Source organism: Haliotis cracherodii, unplaced genomic scaffold (genome assembly GCF_022045235.1).
Source record: "Haliotis cracherodii isolate W230 unplaced genomic scaffold, xgHalCrac1.p SCAF_14, whole genome shotgun sequence".
Lineage (NCBI taxonomy): Eukaryota > Metazoa > Mollusca > Gastropoda > Lepetellida > Haliotidae > Haliotis > Haliotis cracherodii.
This window is the reverse complement of record NW_027266269.1, coordinates 24,636,478-24,657,523: the sequence shown is the minus strand read 5'-3', so window position 1 is coordinate 24,657,523 and position 21,046 is coordinate 24,636,478. Positions and strand designations below refer to the sequence as shown.

At 41.9% G+C, this 21,046-nt stretch overlaps 1 protein-coding gene across 1 annotated transcript; it reads left to right on the top strand.

The window, feature by feature from the left end:
• The first annotated feature begins 6,652 nt into the window (after positions 1 to 6,652).
• Positions 6,653 to 20,813, top strand: LOC139460320 (uncharacterized). Its single transcript, XM_071241812.1, has 8 exons — positions 6,653 to 6,680; positions 7,876 to 8,055; positions 9,272 to 9,478; positions 11,616 to 11,766; positions 17,523 to 17,650; positions 19,699 to 19,761; positions 19,792 to 19,885; positions 20,723 to 20,813. Exons 1-8 carry the CDS (start codon positions 6,653 to 6,655, stop codon positions 20,811 to 20,813), a joined length of 942 nt encoding a protein of 313 aa, XP_071097913.1.
• Positions 20,814 to 21,046: the final 233 nt, after the last annotated feature.

Below are 21,046 nucleotides of genomic sequence, written 5' to 3'. Positions count from 1 at the left end.
AACCGTTTCAACGTTTGGAAACCAGGACCAGGTGTTATAACCTGTGCATATTGAACACACAATGCCATTTAGAAAGTGTTCAATTGTAACACATGTTATATTTGGGATACCACTTTCTTAGTAAAGTACAGATTCTAGTACTTTTTTAGGGTTGAGTCCCATCCGGGATTCGAACCCACATTGCCAGAGTGAGGCACATAATCGCATAATAAAATAAATGATACTTTTTTATGAGAAAGTCAGCTTTTAATCAAGAGATAGTCAAATTATCACTCAATAATTTCCATGATGTCAATCACTGGATTGTCAGGTCCAGACTCGATTATTTACAACCGCCGTCATATAGCTGGAATATTGCTGAGTGCGGCTTTAAACAACAAACAAACAAACACACGTTGCACAATTCCATCTGTGTGTTCCTGCTAGAGAGATATCCCATGTCTGAAGAGCGCCAGTGGTCGTCTCAATAACGTCATATATTTCTCTACATCCAGGTCATGGAGTCTTTCGGTCGCAACACATTCATAATGTACTGAATATTATATACATCGCGTTTTCTGTCAACAGTACAACTATATTGAGGGTAGAAAAATAAATGTTTACGAGTTGTGACTTTTTGAAATCATTCTGAGGCTTTATTAAACATTTATTTCAAGAGTTCAACTGTAGGTCCCTGTCTACATTTCTTGGTATATTTGGTTGTAGCAATTTAGATTTAAATCAAGGTATACACATAAACTGGGGAGCGGAACATAGTATACTGTTTTTTATGTAATTGAAAATTGAAAAAAAATGTTAAATTTGTTGTTAATTTAACCATCCCTCATTCCTGCAACAGTCTGGATAATTTGGGTATATTAGTTCAATGGAGGCTGGGGTAAGCAATCCAACCACGTGACCCCTACTACGTGTTTTTGCTCCCACATGACCCCTACTATGTTTGAAATGTAAATTTGATGTAAATTTGTGCCGAGAAAAGCAAGATCCCATCAGCAGTTGTGTATTAGGCAATTTTTTAAAATTTTGTAATATATTTTTTATTCAAATTATATTTTTAAAATTCATAACATGTAGAAGTAATCTTTGAGCGATGTTTAAGAGCCATAACAGTTAATGTTTGTATATAACATCACCGACCCGAGCTATTTTCAATTTATTAAAAATAAAACGTATAAAGTCAACTGAGATTTCTTTTGCTCGTCAGTTTATAATCACTTGCTAAATTCGACTCAAGATGAGGACACCTGGCAACAGATTTGAGTTAACATGTTCACATGAAAGTACATCGTAAATGTAACATATATACTGGCAAATAGTGTCACTAAGTCTATGTGTCGCTTCGCTCTCTGTGCTTTGATCTGTTCACGCTGTGTACATATGTCGTATTCATTGATTCATGAACAACACCTGGATGAGCTGGGGATCAGCTGACTCGTGCGCGGCATCCTGGATGGGATAGGTGGACACTTAATATGAAGCTTTCTGAAGGAACGATGTTGATTTTATCATATGTTTGATTTTCAAAAAAAAAATAAAAAAAATATTAATTTTTTTAAAACCCCTTTTTTTATTGTCCCCAGAGTTGTAGATAACAGTATTGCGTCAAAAACATATTTCGGATTGCACGGAATGGCACAATATACTCTATAAAGAATTAAAGGGTGTGAAACAAACATTGTCCTGTTTCAAACCCAAACGATTGCAACACACAATCAGATTCAAACACAGTATGTATCCTCAGGGAGCTAAGAATCAAATGCTGAGAATAAATGGGACCATTTTTTGTTAAAGTTATTTTTGTCATCCTTTTTTTATAGCAATAACTTTCTCGATTGAATATATGTTTGTTAGTTGTTTTAAAAGTATATCTAATTTCGGTTTGGTTAAGTTAGCGATATTATCCAAAATATGAACTGTACTGTATGGTTTTAATTTTTAAAATATAGCTAATAGAAATTTATACGCTGATGGGTATATATCTTTTGGACATCGTATCTTTGAAAATTCAATGAATTTGTTTTTTTTCGGCACACATTTACAACCATTTACACGTGGTAGGGGTCGTGTGGTTGCAAATACATTCTTACATAAGTCTTCATTGAACCAATTTAGTTTTACACAAAATTACTCAACCACAAATTACTTTTATTTCTTTTGGGAGGAATGAGAGCTGGTTAAACAGACATAATTAATTTTAACAACAAAAAACCCCAAATAAAACAACAACAAAAAACAAACAACAACAAACAACAACAACAAACAAAACCAAACCAAACAAAACAAAACCAAAAACAAAACAAAAGCAATGAGTTATAATCTAATAATTACAGAGTGTGTACCATCCTATTTTCTGCGATTCTGATTGACTGGCTTGGAATCAAAATTGAATGTTAGTGACCAATAACACAAGAAATAACTTACGAACTAGTGTAGGAGGATCTGATCACTACCCAGGACCACATCACTCCCCTAAAGATCATACCCCCCTTGTACTTTTTGTATACTGTATTAATTACCTATCAAAACCTTTAAATAGGCTAAATATGTAGTTTCTAATACTTCATTTATACGTCAAAACTTGAAAGCTCTATTAAATTTCATGCGCGATAAAATAATCACTGAAAGATATTTATTCATAAATTGTTATAATAAAAAATCTTTGAAAGAATGGGCATTTTATAAAAAAAATCTTTGGCTCATAAATAATATCCAATCCATTTACTTATAATTTTTATGCATTTAATAAATACTAGTGTTGGATAAAACGTGTCAAATTATGACGGCCAGTCGTTCAGATTAACAATATGGTGACAGCTTGGTACACTCCATTCGTCACCGCTCGCCCCTTTCCGTAACCTGCTATTCGGCTTGTCCCGGAATAACACGAGTTGGTCACGAATGAGTATACTTCCGATCCTTTCTGTCAATGGTCACGCTTCCGAGCTATTTGTACAACTCTCCCAATGTTTCTAATGTTTAACACAACACCTTAAATCGTATAATCTTAAATCGTATAATCGTATAATCGTATAAGCTGTCAAATCAAGTGTAATACCAGTTACCCACTACTGCGTATTGTAAGACAAGTGGAAAGAGACCCAAATCTGTAATGTCAATATAGTGCGTGGATCAGTGAAGGCTATCCTATGCAAGTATATACAGTATACTACGTTTATAACCAACACGCCTATAACGAACTGACGGATATAACGAACCTACTTTTTTTGTCCCGACTATTTGCCGTCGTTATGCTGTATACGTGCTTAAAACAAACTACTGTTATAACGAACTAAAATTAGTGGTCCCTTTGAGTTCGTTATAACCGTAGTTTACTGTATTCCATTAGTAAATTAATTACAAACTCCCATTTGTCATAATGCTATTTATGAAATTAATAATAATTGACTGAATCATGTATCCCTTGTTTTACCATAATTCAAGAAGCTTGTCATTTTATAAATAAATTTGTAGACTTTTCATTTCTGTCTCCGCGTGTCAAAATAATAATAATAAATAAATTATTAAAAACCGAATTCGAAATATGTAATAAGTTTTCAGGAAAAATGAATCTGCTCAGCTCAGAATAATGTAATTACCTGTCAGGAGAGTGTAGGGCGTTACCCCACACGGTCAACACAAGGCACGGACAACACTGACATGTCCCTACGTGGACAATACCCCTCACATAATATTCAAATATATATAAATAACCAAAAATATTATCTATTTACAATATTTGTAGGGTTGTTTTACATCAGTCGTATTCATATAAGTCATAGCTATATTTACTTGCATTGCTCCTTCTCTACTGGGCCAATGTTCGTTGCTCAACGTTTAACGACAAAAAGAAGCAAGAATGAATATACGAGGGACCAGTTCAGAAGTTATATGTATGCAGAGCAATTGGGTTTTTACTCTAGGGTTTCTATTTTAATTGGGTTATAACCTTTTGCGTTGGGTAACCAATATTATTTCACTCATCCATTCATCACTCTATTGGGGTTTCCCAAAATTAGTAAACATTTTAAGATAAAAAAATGAAATAATGTTTTAGATGTATATAACTGTTCTAAATATATAGGCTTGGCCCAGAAAGTAAATTAGCTCATAAGTGTTTCGGAAATAAGCTCCGTTGGACGCATGCTGAAAAAGCTTTATTGGGTATATACGCGTGCTGTTTTTATGCATTTGAGTTTTTCCTTTAATGCACGCGTTTTTTGTACGCAAGATAATTGAAAGTAATTGGGTTATGAATATTTTGGGGGATTTTAGGCAAATATGCAGCGTATCTGTAGCTCTGATATTGTAGGTAATTGTTTCAGACGTAAATCCCACCCACTACTATGAATTTCTCTCCAAAAATCTTATTTATGAAAACGTTGAATTCCTTGTAATACACAAAAAAACGCTGCCACGAAGACATGGCGATGACAAAACCTATCTCGCCGAGAGATACGGAAACAGCATATGCCTGGCGAATCTTATTTCGTTTTAGTTCACATCACCATGGGGTCCGTGTTGACTGTATTTTCTGCCAGCTCTCCCAGATGGCGTTAACGATCACGTGATAAAATAGGCGTTTTCGCCCAGTTTAGTTTTTTATGAAACATTGAGAAATCAGGTAAATTGATTTTGGAATTAAGATTTTTCTCCGACATCGGACTTTTGAACTGGTCCCTAATATGTGCATGATGGTATGATGTCTATGACATGTGTTCTAAAATTGGGACACTTGGCATCTCAGACACGTCGAATCTCAGACACCTGGCATCTGACACCTGGCATCTGAGACACCTGACGTCTGAGATCAGCCACTTTGGACCTCAGACACATTGCACCTCAGATACCCTTATCTCAGCAATCTCGTATATCAGACATCTTGCATCTCAAACACCTGGCATCTCCGACATCTGGCACCTCAGACACCTAGGATCTCCGACACCTGGCACCTAAGACACCTTGAACCCCAGACACCTAGGATCTCAGACACCTGGCATCTCTGACACCTGGTATATCAGACATCTTGTCCCTCAGACATCTTTCATCACAGACACATGGCACCTCAGACATCTGGCATCTCTGACACCTTGAACATCAGACACCTGGCACCTCGGACACGTCGCATCTCAGACATCTGGCATCCCAGACACCTGGCATCCCAGACACCTGGCATCTGAGACACGTCGCATCTGAGACACATTGCATCTCAGATATCTGTTATCTCAGACACCTTGAACATCAGACACCTGACATCTGAGACACATGGCATCTCAGATACCTGTTATCTCAGAAATCTGTAATCACACACACATGGCATCCCAGACACCTGGCATCTGAAACACGTTGAATCTCAGACACCTCGCACCTCAGATACGTCGCATCTCAGACACATCGCATCTCAGACATCTGGCATTTCAGACACCTGGCATCTCAAACACATGGCATCTCAAACACGTCGCATCTCCGACACGTCGCATCTCAGACACATGACATCTCAGACACCTGGCATTTCAGACACCTGGCATCTCAAACACGTCGCATGTCAGACACGTCGCATCTCAGACACATGACATCTCAGACACGTTGCATCTCAGACGTCGCATCTCAGACACCTGGCATCCCAGACACCTGGCATCTCAGACACGTCGCATCTGAGACACATCGCCTCTCAGACACCCGGCACCTCAGAAACCTGGCATCTCCGACACCTTGAACCTCAGACACCTGGCACCTCAGACATCTGTCATCACAGACACCTGGCACCTCAGACATCTGTCATCTCAGACACGTCGCATCTCAGACACGTCGCATCTCAGACACCTCGCGTCTCAGACACCTGACATCCCAGACACATCGCATCTCAGACACCCGGCACCTCAGAAACCTGGCATCTCAGACATCTGGCATTTCAGACACCTAGCATCTCAGACACATGGCATCTCAAACACGTCGCATCTCAGACACATGGCATCTCAAACACGTCGCATCTCAGACACATGGCATCTCAAACACGTCGCATCTCAGACACATGGCATCTCAAACACGTCGCATCTCAGACACATGACATCTCAAACACGTCGCATCTCAGACACATGGCATCTCAAACACGTCGCATCTCAGACACATGGCATCTCAAACACGTCGCATCTCAGACACGTCGCATCTCAGACACATGACATCTCAGACACGTTGCATATCAGACACTTCGCATCTCAGACACATGACATCTCAAACACGTTGCATCTGAGACACGTTGCACCTCAGATACGTCGCATCTCAGACACATCGCATCTCAGACACATGGCATATCAGACACTTTGCATCTCAGACACATGACATCTCAGACACGTTGCATATCAGACACTTCGCATCTCAGACACATGACATCTCAAACACGTTGCATCCCAGACACCTTGCACCTCAGATACGTCGCATCTCAGACACATCGCATCTCAGACACCTGGCACCTCAGACATCTGTCATCACAGACACCTGGCACCTCAGACATATGTCATCTCAGACACCTGGCACCTCAGACATCTGTCATCACAGACACCTGGCACCTCAGACACCTCGCATCTCAGACACGTCGCATCTCAAACACGTCGCATCTCAGACACATGACATCTCAGGCACGTTGCATCTCAGACACATGGCATCTCAGACACATGACATCTCAGGCATGTTGCATCTCAGACACGTCGCGTCTCAGACACCTGGCATCCCAGGCATCTTGCATCACATACATCTTGCATCTCAGACACCTGGCATCTCGGACACATGTCATCTCAGACACCTTGAATGAGAGACATGTCGCTTCTCAGACACGTCATATCTCAGTCATGTTGCATCTCAGACACATGGCATCTCAAACACGTCGCTTCTCAGACAAATGGCATCTCAGACACCTCCGATCTCAGTCACGTCGCATCTCAGACACCTCGCATCTCAGACACCTCGCATCTAAAAGCAATAATAACAAATACTCATCTCGCATCAACGATTTATATAAAACCTGTTAACAAAGGACAGTACATCAATAAGTATGGTATCACGTGTATCGTCATGAAACATATATATAGTGTCATGAGATATAAAATGCTATGGTCGATGCATTGTATCATCATACGTGTATAGTGTCACCGGATATACAATAAACTGGAGTACAGTTTTAATTCGTTATAACCGTAGTTCGTTATAAGCGTATATACAACGTATACAGCAAATGGCCGGGACCAAAAATATGTTTCGTTATATCCGTCAGTTCGTTATAATCATGTTCGTTATAAACATAGTGTACTGTATGTGTTTTATCATGGGGTATATAAAGTGTCATGACAAAATCATAAAAGAGATTGTTCTCATGGTATACACAAGAAGTCTATCGATCAGTGACCATGCTGATGTTGTTTATCCAAAATATGTCGCTCCTTCTTTAAGAGAAGGTGACCCAGTCGTATAAGGCGCCGTGATTCGCTGTGCAGAGTTGCGTCCCTTGGGCACGCCAGAAACCAATGATTGTGGGTTCGAATCCCGGTTCGCCCCGATTATGTTTCTTGAATTGTCAGCACCATACCCATGCTCGTGGGTTTCACTGAAGTGGTAAACGTCTAAGACCTGCATCACTTCGGGCTTCCCTCCCACATTAAGTTGACACGATGTGATATAATAATACTGTTAAAAGCGGCGTTAAATCCAACTTACTCACTCACTCATTCACTCATTCAGAGAAAATAAAGGTTTGCAAGGAAGCGCAAAGCACAGATGTTAAAAAGACTCAGTACAAATTAAATTATAATTCTGGAAACTACAAATGTGAGCATATCGTCCTGCTTGGGATACCTCAATGATTTAGTAATGACGTCATATCTACAGAGTCACACTGCGTCAGAGCCACTGACCCTAACGGAGACGGAGTCCTCTCGCAATCGGACGACGCTGACTGCACGCTCTACTACGAGTGTTATGAGACCTACCATGAGGTCAAAAGGTGCCCCTGCCCCAAGGTGTGGCAACAGTCCACGGAGTCCTGCATTGACTACACTTGCATGCCCGGTGAGTTGGGGATAGTGTTTTTTATGTTGTTTATCGCCGCACTCTGCAATATTCCAGCTCCTTGAGGGCGGTCTGTAAGTAGGGGTGGGGGAGGTGCGGGGGTGCGGGGGTGCGGTGGTGGGTATTACATGGTATTTTATTAATTATGTCTCGTCACTGTTGTTATTTAAACTAATGAATTCGTTGATATTGTTTGACCGTATTTTTATCAGTGTTTTATGTATCGTTAGGTTAATGCACGGATGTGTTAAACATGGGAATATTAATTTCTATATTTGGTTCCATAAAATATTGGTTCATAATAATTGTATTTTGGAAAATTAAAAACAAACTATATTATGGGCGCAATATATGACACATGGGCACATATGATTTTTATGAACCCCGATATGTTTTTCCTCGTAGGTAATCAAAATAATTCTAACGACACTCGTACCTAAAATCGAGTATTTCACTCGCTCTCGCTCGGGAAATGCCGACACTCGTGTCGTAAACATGGTATGACATGAACGCTCATATAATATCCTCTATTTATTACCTGGGAGGGCAAACTTATCGGGGCTCATAAAAATCATATGTGCCCTCTGGTCAAACACGTCACGAGATAACAATGTATTGTCTCCGTCATCCGGACGGCATTGTTGACGTCATTCGAATCTTATTGTGACGTGAGGTTGGAATGACATCACACCAGAAATGACGTCATAGCTGAAGTCGTTCGACACATTGTGGTTCCACTGCTGTTGCGACTTGCTGTCCTCATGGGTAAACACTGAAATTCAACTCTTTATGTAGACATCTTCAGGTAATAAATGGAACATTATATTCGTGTTCATGCCATCCTATGTTTACGACACGCGTGCCCAAATTCCGGTATCTCCCTCGCTCTCGCCCGGAATTTAGACACTCGTGTAGTAAACATGGTATGACATGAGCAGAAGTATAATATCCCCTATATAACGTGTCATCTCTTAATGATACATTCGATACATGTGTCTGGGGATGATATTGTTCAAGGGTTGTGTAAAAATATATAGGGTCATAGTTAATTAATGAGGTGTTGAATTAAAAGTTATCTGTTTATTCGGATGAAGCTGAAAAAAATACCTCGCCTCCTTACCAGATTCCTCCCCAAATCACACCCCCCCCCCCCTCCCACCCTTCCCCTAGGTAATCAAATTGACGATCCCTTATACCTTTGCTGTATTTCTTACAGATTCTTCCGATATCACCTGCACTATCGCTGTGACTGGGTTCGACCTCGCGCTGTACGACACGAGCGGGAAGCATCTACTGAACGTCGAGCCTCAGGTCTCAGCAACAGTGTTTGATCCGTTCATGGATCGACTTGTATTTGCCGGCGAGTCAACCGTGAAAGATAGTAACTCAAACGGAACAGAAGTGGACCTTATAGCCAACCTAGGTAGGGGCATGGTGTTGTATAGCCGACCTAGGTAGGGGCATGATGTTGTATAGCGGACCTAGGTAGGGGCATGATGTTGTATAGCCGACCTTGGTAGGGGCATGATGTTGTATAGCCGACCTAGGTAGGGGCATGATGTTGTATAGCGGACCTAGAAGGGGCGTGATGTTGTATAGCGGACCTAGGTGGGGGCGTGATGTTGTAAAGCGGACCTTGGTAGGGGCGTGATGTTGTATAGCCGACCTTGGTAGGGGCGAGATGTTGTAAAGCGGACCTAGGTAGGGGCATGATGTTGTATAGCCGACCTTGGTAGGGGCGTGATGTTGTATAGCCGACCTTGGTAGGGGCGAGATGTTGTATAGCGGACCTAGAAGGGGCGTGATGTTGTATAGCGGACCTAGGTAGGGGTGTGATGTTGTATAGCGGACCTAGGTAGATGGGAGATGTTGTATAGCGGACCTAGTTAGATGGGAGATGTTGTATAGCCGACCTTGGTAGGGGAGAGGTGTTGAAAAGCGGACCTAGTTAGATGGGAGATGTTGTATAGCGGACCTAGTTAGATGGGAGATGTTGTATAGCCGACCTAGGTAGGGGAGAGGTGTTGAAAAGCGGACCTAGTTAGATGGGAGATGTTGTATAGCCGACCTAGGTAAGGACGAGATGTTGTATAGCCGACCTAGGTAGGTGCGAGATGTTGTACAACCAACCTCGGTAGGGGAGAGGTGTTGTTTAGCCGACCTAGCTAGGGGCTTGATGTTGTATAGCCAACCTAGGTAGGGGCGTGATGTTGTATAGCCGACCTAGGTAGGGGCATGATGTTGAATAGCCGACCTTGGTAGGGGCGTGATGTTGTATAGCCAACCTAGGTAGGGGCATGATGTTGTATAGCCGACCTAGGTAGGGGCATGATGTTGTATAGCAGACCTAGGTAGGGGCATGATGTTGTATAGCCGACCTAGGTAGGGGCATGGTGTTGTATAGCCGACCTTGGTAGGGGCGTGATGTTGTATAGCCGACCTTGGTAGGGGCATGATGTTGTATAGCCAACCTAGGTAGGGGCGAGATGTTGTATAGCCGACCTTGGTAGGGGCGTGATGTTGTATAGCAGACCTAGGTAAGGGCATGATTTTGTATAGCCGACCTAGGCAGGGGCGTGATGTTGTATAGCCGACCTAGGTAAGGGCGTGCTGTTGTACAGCCGACCTAGGTAGGTGCGTGATGTTGTATAGCCTATCTAAGTAGGGGGTAGATGTTGTATAGCCGACCTAGGTAGGGGTGTGATGTTGTATAGCCGACCTAGGTAGGGGTGTGATGTTGTATAGCCGATCTAAGTAGGGGGTAGATGTTGTATAGCTGATCTATGTGGGGGCGTGGTGTTGTACAGCCGACCTATTTCTTTTACTAATTGTTCTATGTAATTAGATCCAATAGGGAAATTAATTGCGCTGTACATAAAAATATATAAAAAACATATAAGAAACCTTATCATTTACAAGGACATCACTTGGCAAATATTTGGTTTGAAGTTGTCACCTCGGATTTTGATTGGTCTTTGAAGATATAGGATCATTCTCTAGCGATATTATGAGGGTAACGCTATTTCTCAGGGCATTATCATGTGCAGAAGCTCCAGGAGGGCAGTTAAAAGACCGAGGGCTTCTGCAAATGATAATGCCCTGAAAAATAGCGGGACCGTTATTATAGCTAAAATGGATGGAATTTGTTACCAAATAAAATGAACCACCAATATCAGTTTTCAAACATTTGCTGCAATCAACACGAATGACACTGACCCACTTTTACAAATATGGAAACGTCATAGAACAAACCAGATGATGTCACTATTGAACGTTACGTCACCTATCCCTATCCTATGACTTCACCTAACAACGGGCGTGATAATGGCCCGTCGTCAAGTAATATGAGTGCATTATCAAGTGACAGTGGCCCGCTTATTTCTGATAACATGTGGGCGGTTTAATGATAATTCTATCCATTTTAGCTATAATTTTTGATAACATACGGACGGTTTAATGGTAATTCTATCCATTTTAGCTTTTATGACTCTTACAATCGACCTTTGATAAAGATCCACCATTAAAGCATTTTTATTCAACACTGATTGCTTAATGTCCAGGTATTGATGTCGACTATATGGCGATGGGCGAGGACCTGTTTCTTGTGTCTGGCAATAAAGTGTATCAGCTGGATGGAGTGAATGCAACCACCAAGTTGAAAGTTACTGCACCCGCCCCCATCCGCGATATACGTTACAATCCAAACGACAAGTAAGTCCAGTGAGAGTGAGTAAGTTTGTTGCTAACAGTGCGCTAACTTTCAGACGCTTGCAAGCGAGACAATTGCTGGCTGAGGTCGCTTCGTTCTCAAACCAAATGGCGGCTTACTTTGACAGCGGAACAAGAAATTCTTGATTCAAAGGCAGCTAACACTCAATCATCCTCAGCCTGCTCTACATCTTCAAAGTAGTCATAAATTCCATCAGTTCGTCATCGAGGCTCTTCAATTACGTTCTTCATTACGTCAAGGCAACCAAGCGCTAGTTGCGCCGCCATTTTGGAAGAGTGCGCAAGCGCTTCGAACTGCTGCAGACACCGGGATGAGCGATTAATTTGCTTTCTCTTAGCGGTTCGTGGCTTGCAACGCGCCCCAGCTGTGTGACTGCGGTCTTTTAATAATCGAGCCTGGGCCTGACAATCCAGTGATTAACATCATGAGCAACGGCATATGCAAATGGGATACGATGACATGCATCAACCAAGTCACCTAGTCTGGCCAACCGATCCCGTTTGTCGGCTCTTACAAAAATGGGTTTCTGAAGACCATCTCTAACCCAGATCTTCAAGTGAGTGAGTGAGTTTGGTTTTACGCCGCTTTTAGCAATATTCCGCAATATCACGGCGGGGGACACCAGAAAAGGGCTTCACACATTGTACCCATGTCGGGAATCGAACCCGGGTCTTCGGCGTGACGAGCAAACGCTTTAACCACTAGGCTACCCGACCGCCACCCAGATCTTCAAGGCTTAGGGGGGGGTAAGGTGAGGTGAGGTGAGCCGACCAGTCCTTGTTTTAGCCCGTAAATGCCGAACGCCAGACAGGGTAACAACAAGTACCATCTTTTAACGTCATTTTGTATGACGGGGTCGGGGATCGAACCCCGGACCTTCCGCTCTCCGGGCGGACGCTCCACCATTAGACCACGGAGGCGTTCTAGGGGGGTAAGTGAATGAGTTAGGCGTAATCCTCTCTTTCCTCAACTATAGCAGCTTTATGTGAGAGGAAAACTCGAAGTGATGCTCGGCGTTTCACCAAGGTATTATATACCATATATACGATATGAGGATGGTTTATGTGGTATAAATCACGTTGGTGAAACCCATGAGCATGGTGCTGATTAACTAAATTGAATGATTTTGGTAAATCAGAAGCCTAAATCAGCGGATCCAAACGTGGGTAAGGGAAGCAACCGAAGAGATCGTTTTGAGGCTCTTTAGACCACTGGGCCACCCCAGGCAGAATAGTGGTTGATATCATGAACAACGTCCCACGCAGTCGGGACATGAACCATTTTCTCGCCTCGCACGACAAGCATGTGTTACTGTCGACCTATTCTAGCGTTGAATTCCCACTGGGTATGCGTTAAATATGTTCCCATCAGATTGACTGAATATTATTAAAGTTCAATGGGCTAAAAGCATCGCAATAGACTAAATATGCCGGATTAGAAGACATAAAAGTAAAAAAGAATACACTGACTTCCTTTTTATTTTAATCCTATCATTTTCCGTCACTGGTTGATGAAAAAGAGTAAATAAAGTTTGAAATTCGTTATTATACTATAACAAATGGACAAATAATTGTTGAAGGACTGAAATATTTTGGCGTTATGTAAACTGCCTCAGTGAAAATTACAGTCATTGCACACATTGACTGAGTTTACACATTGATTGATACAGTGCTGATAAAGTGCTGATATAGTGCTGTTACAGTGCTGATACACTACTGACACAGTGCTGATACAGTTCTGATACAGGGCTGATACACTACTGATACAGTGCTGATACAGTGCTGATACAGTGCTGATACAGTACTGATACAGTACTGATACAGTGCTGATACAGTGCTGATACGGTGCTGATACAGTGCTGATACAGTGCTGATACAGTACTGATACAGTACTGATACAGTGCTGATACAGTGCTGATACGGTGCTGATACAGTGCTGATACGGTGCTGATACAGTGTTGATACAGTGTTGATACAGTACTTATACAGTACTGATACAGTGCTGATACAGTGCTGATACAGTACTGATACAGTACTGATACAGTACTGATACAGTGCTGATACAGTGCTGATACAGTAATGATACAGTAGTGATACAGTGCTGATACAGTGCTGTTACAGTGCTGATACAGTAGTGATACAGTGTTGATACGGTAGTGATACAGTGCTGATACAGTGCTGATACAGTGCTGATACAGTGCTGATACAGTGCTGTTACAGTGCTGATACGGTAGTGATACAGTGCTGATACAGTGCTGATACAGTGCTGATACAGTGCTGACACAGTGCTGACACAGTGCTGATACAGTGCTGATACAGTACTGATACACTACTGACACAGTGCTGATACAGTGCTGATACAGTACTGATACACTACTGACACAGTGCTGATACAGTGCTGATACAGTGCTGATACAGTGTTGATACAGTACTGATACAGTACTGATACAGTGCTGATACAGTACTGATACAGTACTGATACAGTGCTGATACAGTGCTGATACAGTGCTGATACAGTGTTGATACAGTACTGATACAGTGCTGATACAGTGCTGATACAGTGCTGATACAGTGTTCATACAGTGTTGATACAGTACTGATACAGTACTGATACAGTGCTGATACAGTGCTGATACAGTGCTGATACAGTACTGATACACTACTGACACAGTGCTGATACGGTGCTGATACAGTGCTGATACGGTGCTGATACAGTGTTGATACAGTGTTGATACGGTAGTGATACAGTGTTGATACAGTACTTATACAGTACTGACACAGTGCTGATACAGTGCTGATACAGTGCTGATACAGTGTTGATACAATACTGATACAGTACTGATACAGTGCTGATACAGTACTGATACATTACTGATACAGTGCTGATACAGTGCTGATACAGTGCTGATACAGTGTTTATACAGTGTTGATACAGTACTGATACAGTGCTGATACAGTGCTGATACAGTGCTGATACAGTGCTGATACAGTAGTGATACAGTGTTGATACGGTAGTGATACAGTGTTGATACAGTACTTATACAGTACTGACACAGTGCTGATACAGTGCTGATACAGTGCTGATACAGTGTTGATACAGTACTGATACAGTACTGATACAGTGCTGATACAGTACTGATACAGTACTGATACAGTGCTGATACAGTGCTGATACAGTGCTGATACAGTGTTTATACAGTGTTGATACAGTACTGATACAGTGCTGATACAGTGCTGATACAGTGCTGATACAGTGCTGATACAGTGCTGATACAGTGTTCATACAGTGTTGATACAGTACTGATACAGTGCTGATACAGTGCTGATACAGTGCTGATACAGTGCTGATACAGTGCTGATACAGTGCTGATACAGTGCTGATACAGTGTTGATACAGTACTGATACAGTACTGATACAGTGCTGATACAGTACTGATACAGTACTGATACAGTGCTGATACAGTGCTGATACAGTGCTGATACAGTGTTTATACAGTGTTGATACAGTACTGATACAGTACTGATACAGTGCTGATACAGTGCTGATACAGTGCTGATACAGTACTGATACACTACTGACACAGTGCTGATACAGTACTGATACAGTACTGATACAGTGCTGATACAGTGCTGATACAGTGTTCATACAGTGTTGATACAGTACTGATACAGTACTGATACAGTGCTGATACAGTGCTGATACAGTGCTGATACAGTGTTGATACACATATGATACGGTGCTGATACGGTGCTGATACATTGTTAATACAGTGTTGATACAGTACTGATACAGTGCTGATACAGTACTGATACAGTACTGATACAGTACTGATACAGTACTGACACAGTGCTGATACAGTACTGATACATTACTGATACAGTGCTGATACAGTGCTTATACAGTAATGATACAGTAGTGATACAGTGCTGATACAGTGCTGATACAGTAGTGATACAGTGCTGATACAGTGCTGATACAGTGCTGATACAGTAGTGATACAGTGCTGATACAGTAGTGATACAGTGCTGACACAGTGCTGATACAGTACTGATACAGTGCTGATACAGTAGTGATACAGTGCTGATACAGTGCTAATACAGTACTGATACGGTGCTGATACGGTAGTGATACAGTGCTGATATAGTGCTGATACAGTGCTGATACACTGCTGACACAGTGCTGACACAGTGCTGATACAGTACTGATACAGTAGTGATACAGTGCTGATACAGTGCTGTTACAGTGCTGATACAGTAGTGATACAGTGCTGATACAGTGCTGATACACTACTGATACAGTGCTGATACAGTACTGATACACTACTGACACAGTGCTGATGCAGTACTGATACAGTACTGATACAGTGCTGATACAGTGCTAATACAGTAATGATACAGTGCTGATACAGTGCTGATACAGTGTTGTTACAGTGCTGATACAGTGCTGATATAGTACTGATACAGTGCTGACACAGTGCTGATACAGTGCTGATACAGTGCTGACACAGTGCTGATACAGTGCTGTTACAGTGTTGTTACAGTGCTGATACAGTGCTGATATAGTACTGATACAGTGCTGATACAGTGCTGATACAGTGCTGATACAGTGTTGTTACAGTGCTGATACAGTGCTGATATAGTACTGATACAGTGCTGATACAGTGCTGATACAGTGCTGATACAGTGCTGCCTTGTCTGATACAGTGCTGATACAGTGCTAATACAGTAATGATACAGTGCTGACACAGTGCTGATACGGTGCTGATACGGTGCTGATACAGTGTTCATACAGTGTTGATACAGTACTGATACAGTGCTGATACAGTACTGATACAATGCTGATGCAGTACTGATACAGTGCTGATACAGTGCTGATACAGTGCGGATACGATGCTGATACAGTGCTGATACAGTGCTGATGCAGTACTGATACAATGCTGATGCATTACTGATACAGTGCTGATACGATGCTGATACACTACTGATACAGTGTTGATACAGTAGTGATACAGTGCTGATACAGTTTTAATACAGTGTTGATACAGTACTGATACAGTGCTGATACACTACTGACACAGTGCTGATACAGTGCTGATACAGTGCTGATACACTACTGACACAGTGCTGATACAGTGCTGATACAGTGTTGTTACAGTGCTGATACAGTGCTGATATAGTACTGATACAGTGCTGACACAGTGCTGATACAGTGCTGATACAGTGCTGACACAGTGCTGATACAGTGCTGTTACAGTGTTGTTACAGTGCTGATACAGTGCTGATATAGTACTGATACAGTGCTGATACAGTGCTGATACAGTGCTGATACAGTGTTGTTACAGTGCTGATACAGTGCTGATATAGTACTGATACAGTGCTGATACAGTGCTGATACAGTGCTGATACAGTGCTGCCTTGTCTGATACAGTGCTGATACAGTGCTGCCCCGTCTGATACAGTGCTGATACAGTGCTGATACAGTGCTGATACAGTGCTGATACAGTGCTGATACAGTGCTGATACGGTGCTGATACAGTGCTGCCCCGTCTGATGCAGTGCTGATACAGTGCTGATACAGTGCTGATACAGTGCTGATACAGTACTGATAGAGTGCTGATACAGTGCTGATACAGTGCTGATACAGTGCTGATACGGTGCTGATACAGTGCTGATACAGTGCTGATACAGTGCTGATACAGTGTTGCCTTGGCTGATACAGTTAACCTCAACTTTTGCAGACATCTGTACTACCTGGTAAGCAATGGCGAGGATGCCGTGTACAGCTTCAACCCAAGTGATGACCCGATAACTGTGTCCAGCATCGAAGTTAACGGGTCACCCGACCACCTCGCCTTAAACGTTAATGGTGAGTGAGTGAGTGGTTAGCGTGTTAACGCAGCCGCTTTGAACAGAATTTCAATCATATCAAGGTCTGCGATGGCGGTCTCAGATCATTTGAACAAACGGATTTTGAGCTGGCAATAATCTGGAGTGAGGGAGTGTCTGAGAGAGTTGGGTTTAACGCTGTTTTGAACAGTGTTCCGTAGCAACCTGATTTGGGAGGAAAGCCCCAAGTAGTGCAGATCTTTGACGTTTCCCATTTTGGTGAAACCCTTGTGTATGGTGCTGACAGACCTAGAAACAGAATCAGAGCCAACACAGTCATAGGTTTCTGACGCCTTAGATGGCTCGGCCCTTCGTGTCTTAATCTGGCGAAAATGCTAGACATTCGTAATTTAGCTCCAGATTTTTAATCAATATTCACTGGACAGACGTTTGTCCTGAGTTGCATTTTATAGCAGCTTCATTCATTACCTTCTCACAGAGAGAGAAATATAATTGGGGTTGTATTGAAATATAAAATGCACAATTACGGAAATATTGTTTTGATAATTATAGAATGTGTGTGCCTGGGATTTTGAATGGAGCCTACATACTTTTAGTCGGGTACAGGTAAAACTATTACAAAAATGTCAATTTTGTGGCAGAAAAAAATTGTTTTTCCAACTCAATGAAGCAACATTATTTTTTAAATCTCAGCACTTACTGAAATCCAACAGTACTTGATTCTAATCCTCCACAGTTAATGTATGGTTATATCATGGCACATATTCTTATGAGCAAACAACAAAACATATAACTTCATCATTTAATGACAAAAAAATCAAAACTTATTGATTGTTATTTGGCTTACAAACATATTTTTTCCATCAACATTTCTTTTCAAGCAACACAGTCATATTGTAGGTCTTGTTTATTTTCTTTGTCCAAAACAACATGCGGTCACCTTCTTTCAGGGAAGCAATTCCAGCACAGTCCTCTTGTAGGTCTTGTTTGTCTTCTTTGTCCAATACAGCATGCGGTCACCTTGTTTCAGGGAAGCAATTCCAGCACAGTCCTCTTGTAGGTCTTGTTTGGTATCTTTGTTCAACACAACATGCGGCCACCTTGTTTCAGGGAAGCAATTCCAGCACAGTCCTCTTGTAGGTCTTGTTTGTCTTCTTTGTCCAATACAACATGCAGTCACCTTGTTTCAGGGAAGCAATTCCAGCACAGTCCTCTTGTAGGTCTTGTTTGGTATCTTTGTCCAATACAACATGCAGTCACCTTGTTTCAGGGAAGCAATTCCAGCACAGTCCTCTTGTAGGTCTTGTTTGTCTTCTTTGTCCAATACAACATGCAGTCACCTTCTTTCAGGGAAGCAATTCCAGCACAGTCCTCTTGTAGGTCTTGTTTGTCTTCTTTGTCCAATACAACATGCAGTCACCTTGTTTCAGGGAAGCGATTCCAGCACAGTCCTCTTGTAGGTCTTGTTTGTCTTCTTTGTCCAATACAACATGCAGTCACCTTGTTTCAGGGAAGCAATTCCAGCACAGTCCTCTTGTAGGTCTTGTTTGTCTTCTTTGTCCAATACAACATACAGTCACCTTGTTTCAGGGAAGCAATGTCAGCACAGCCACCTTATAGGTCTTGTTTGTCTTCTTTGTCCAATACAACATGCGGTCACCTTGTTTCTAGGAAGCGATGCCAGCACATTCGTGTTTTAGGTGTCTACCAAGATTTCAAAGAGCGCAAGACGACTCTTGCTTAGTTGTTTCCAAATTCGACGCATCAGTGTCAAAAATTATGTCCGGGGCAATTCCCTATTTAGACTTCTCCCATATGTTCCCAGGTTTTTTTAGATGAACAAGTGACTTGCCTTTGCATGTGTTTGTGACGGGTACCACCGGTCGGGCAGGATACACTCACGTTTTCACGAACACTTGTGTCATGACTATTTGATAGTGATTCATAAACACATGCTCATGATATAGTCGGAATCGTACAATCGACTCTGCTTTATGCATACATTTCTAGGGTTTGGTCGCTATAGTTCTACTTTTTTTGGTATAACATGTGCTCCCTTTGTTTCAGAGAATGAACTGATTTACAACACAATCTCTGGCCTCTACAGGCATGAGATCGGCCACGAGGAAGGTCACGACGAGGAAGAGGGCCACGAGGAAGGTCACGACGAGGAAGAGGGCCTGATCATGGCCGGTTTTCCCTATGTAACAGCCCTTTGTGTCTACAACAACAAAATCTATGACATCAGAGCCGGGTAAGGTGCTGCTGTACTTGTTATACGGGATCCGTGAAGATCCGGGGTAGAATAGGTCTTCAGCAACCCATACTTGCCGTAAAAGGCGCCTAAGCTTGTCGTAAGAGGCGACTAATGGGATCGGGTGTTCAGGCTCGCTGATTTTGTTGATGCATGTCATCGTATCCCAATTGCGTGGTTTGATGCTCATGATGTCAATCACTGGATTGTCTGGTCCAAACTCGATTATTTACAGACCTACTAGTCCTGCTAGAGGTGATAGTATCGAAGAAAATATATTGTCACGGAAAATTCTTGAGAAAGATTATTATGTCTCAGACTGTTAAAAAAAGAAAGAAATAGTCTGCCACACAAATGTCTTTGTTGCAACGTGTTTTTCTTTTAAAAACCCCATTCAGGCTCACAGCAGTAATTAGAAAAATATCTGGTATTACAGTTGCAGCTGAAATAGCATCCTATCTCCAAACAAAATTCCAGCCTCCCCGGCCCGGTTCTTTATTGAGTGAGTGAGTGAGTGAGTTTGGTTTTACGCCGCTTTTAGCAATATTCCAGCAATATCACGGCGGTGTTCTTTATTGGATGTGGTAGTTCGCTTGTAAAAGGGTTTGCGACACCAGTATACAACGGATTCGAATTAAAACTCAACACCAAACCATACTGGAATACTTATAAAAGTGGCGTTAAACCAAACTCTCTCACTAACCCAGTATTTGCAGTCAACTCTGATGCTCATCAAAGACAGATCAGAATAAACTCGCATTATTATTATTATTATTATTATTATTATTATTATTATTATTATTATTATTATTATTATTGTTGTTGTTATTGTTGCAGCATGGTCGAAATAAGACAGTTGGACGGATCGTTGGAAAAGTCATTTGGAGTCAGGTCCGCATTCAGCATCGAACTTTATGGAAAGTGTTAAAAGATTTCCGTAGGCAAAATCGGCAAAGCGAGAAGAATGGACCGTTCACAATGAGCTGTAAACATCGTTTTTCCTGCATTTGAATAAACGTCCACCTCGTTCAGAAAGTTTATCCATTCAAAATACATGTATCTGTGCCAATATTGTTGATACCGTGGATACCGAGCGTCCGCCCGGAGAGCGGAAGGTCGGGGGTTTGTCTGCACATAGATGGTTTGAAACATGACACCTCA

Excerpts from the sequence above, each read along its gene's own strand:
- LOC139460320 (XM_071241812.1), top strand. The coding sequence starts at position 6,653 with ATGGCATCTCAGACACATGACATCTCAG. Across the intron at positions 6,681-7,875 it reads TCAGACACATGACATCTCAG|AGTCACACTGCGTCAGAGCC; the intron begins GCATGTTGCATC and ends TCATATCTACAG. Across the intron at positions 19,886-20,722 it reads ATCTATGACATCAGAGCCGG|CATGGTCGAAATAAGACAGT; the intron begins GTAAGGTGCTGC and ends TTATTGTTGCAG.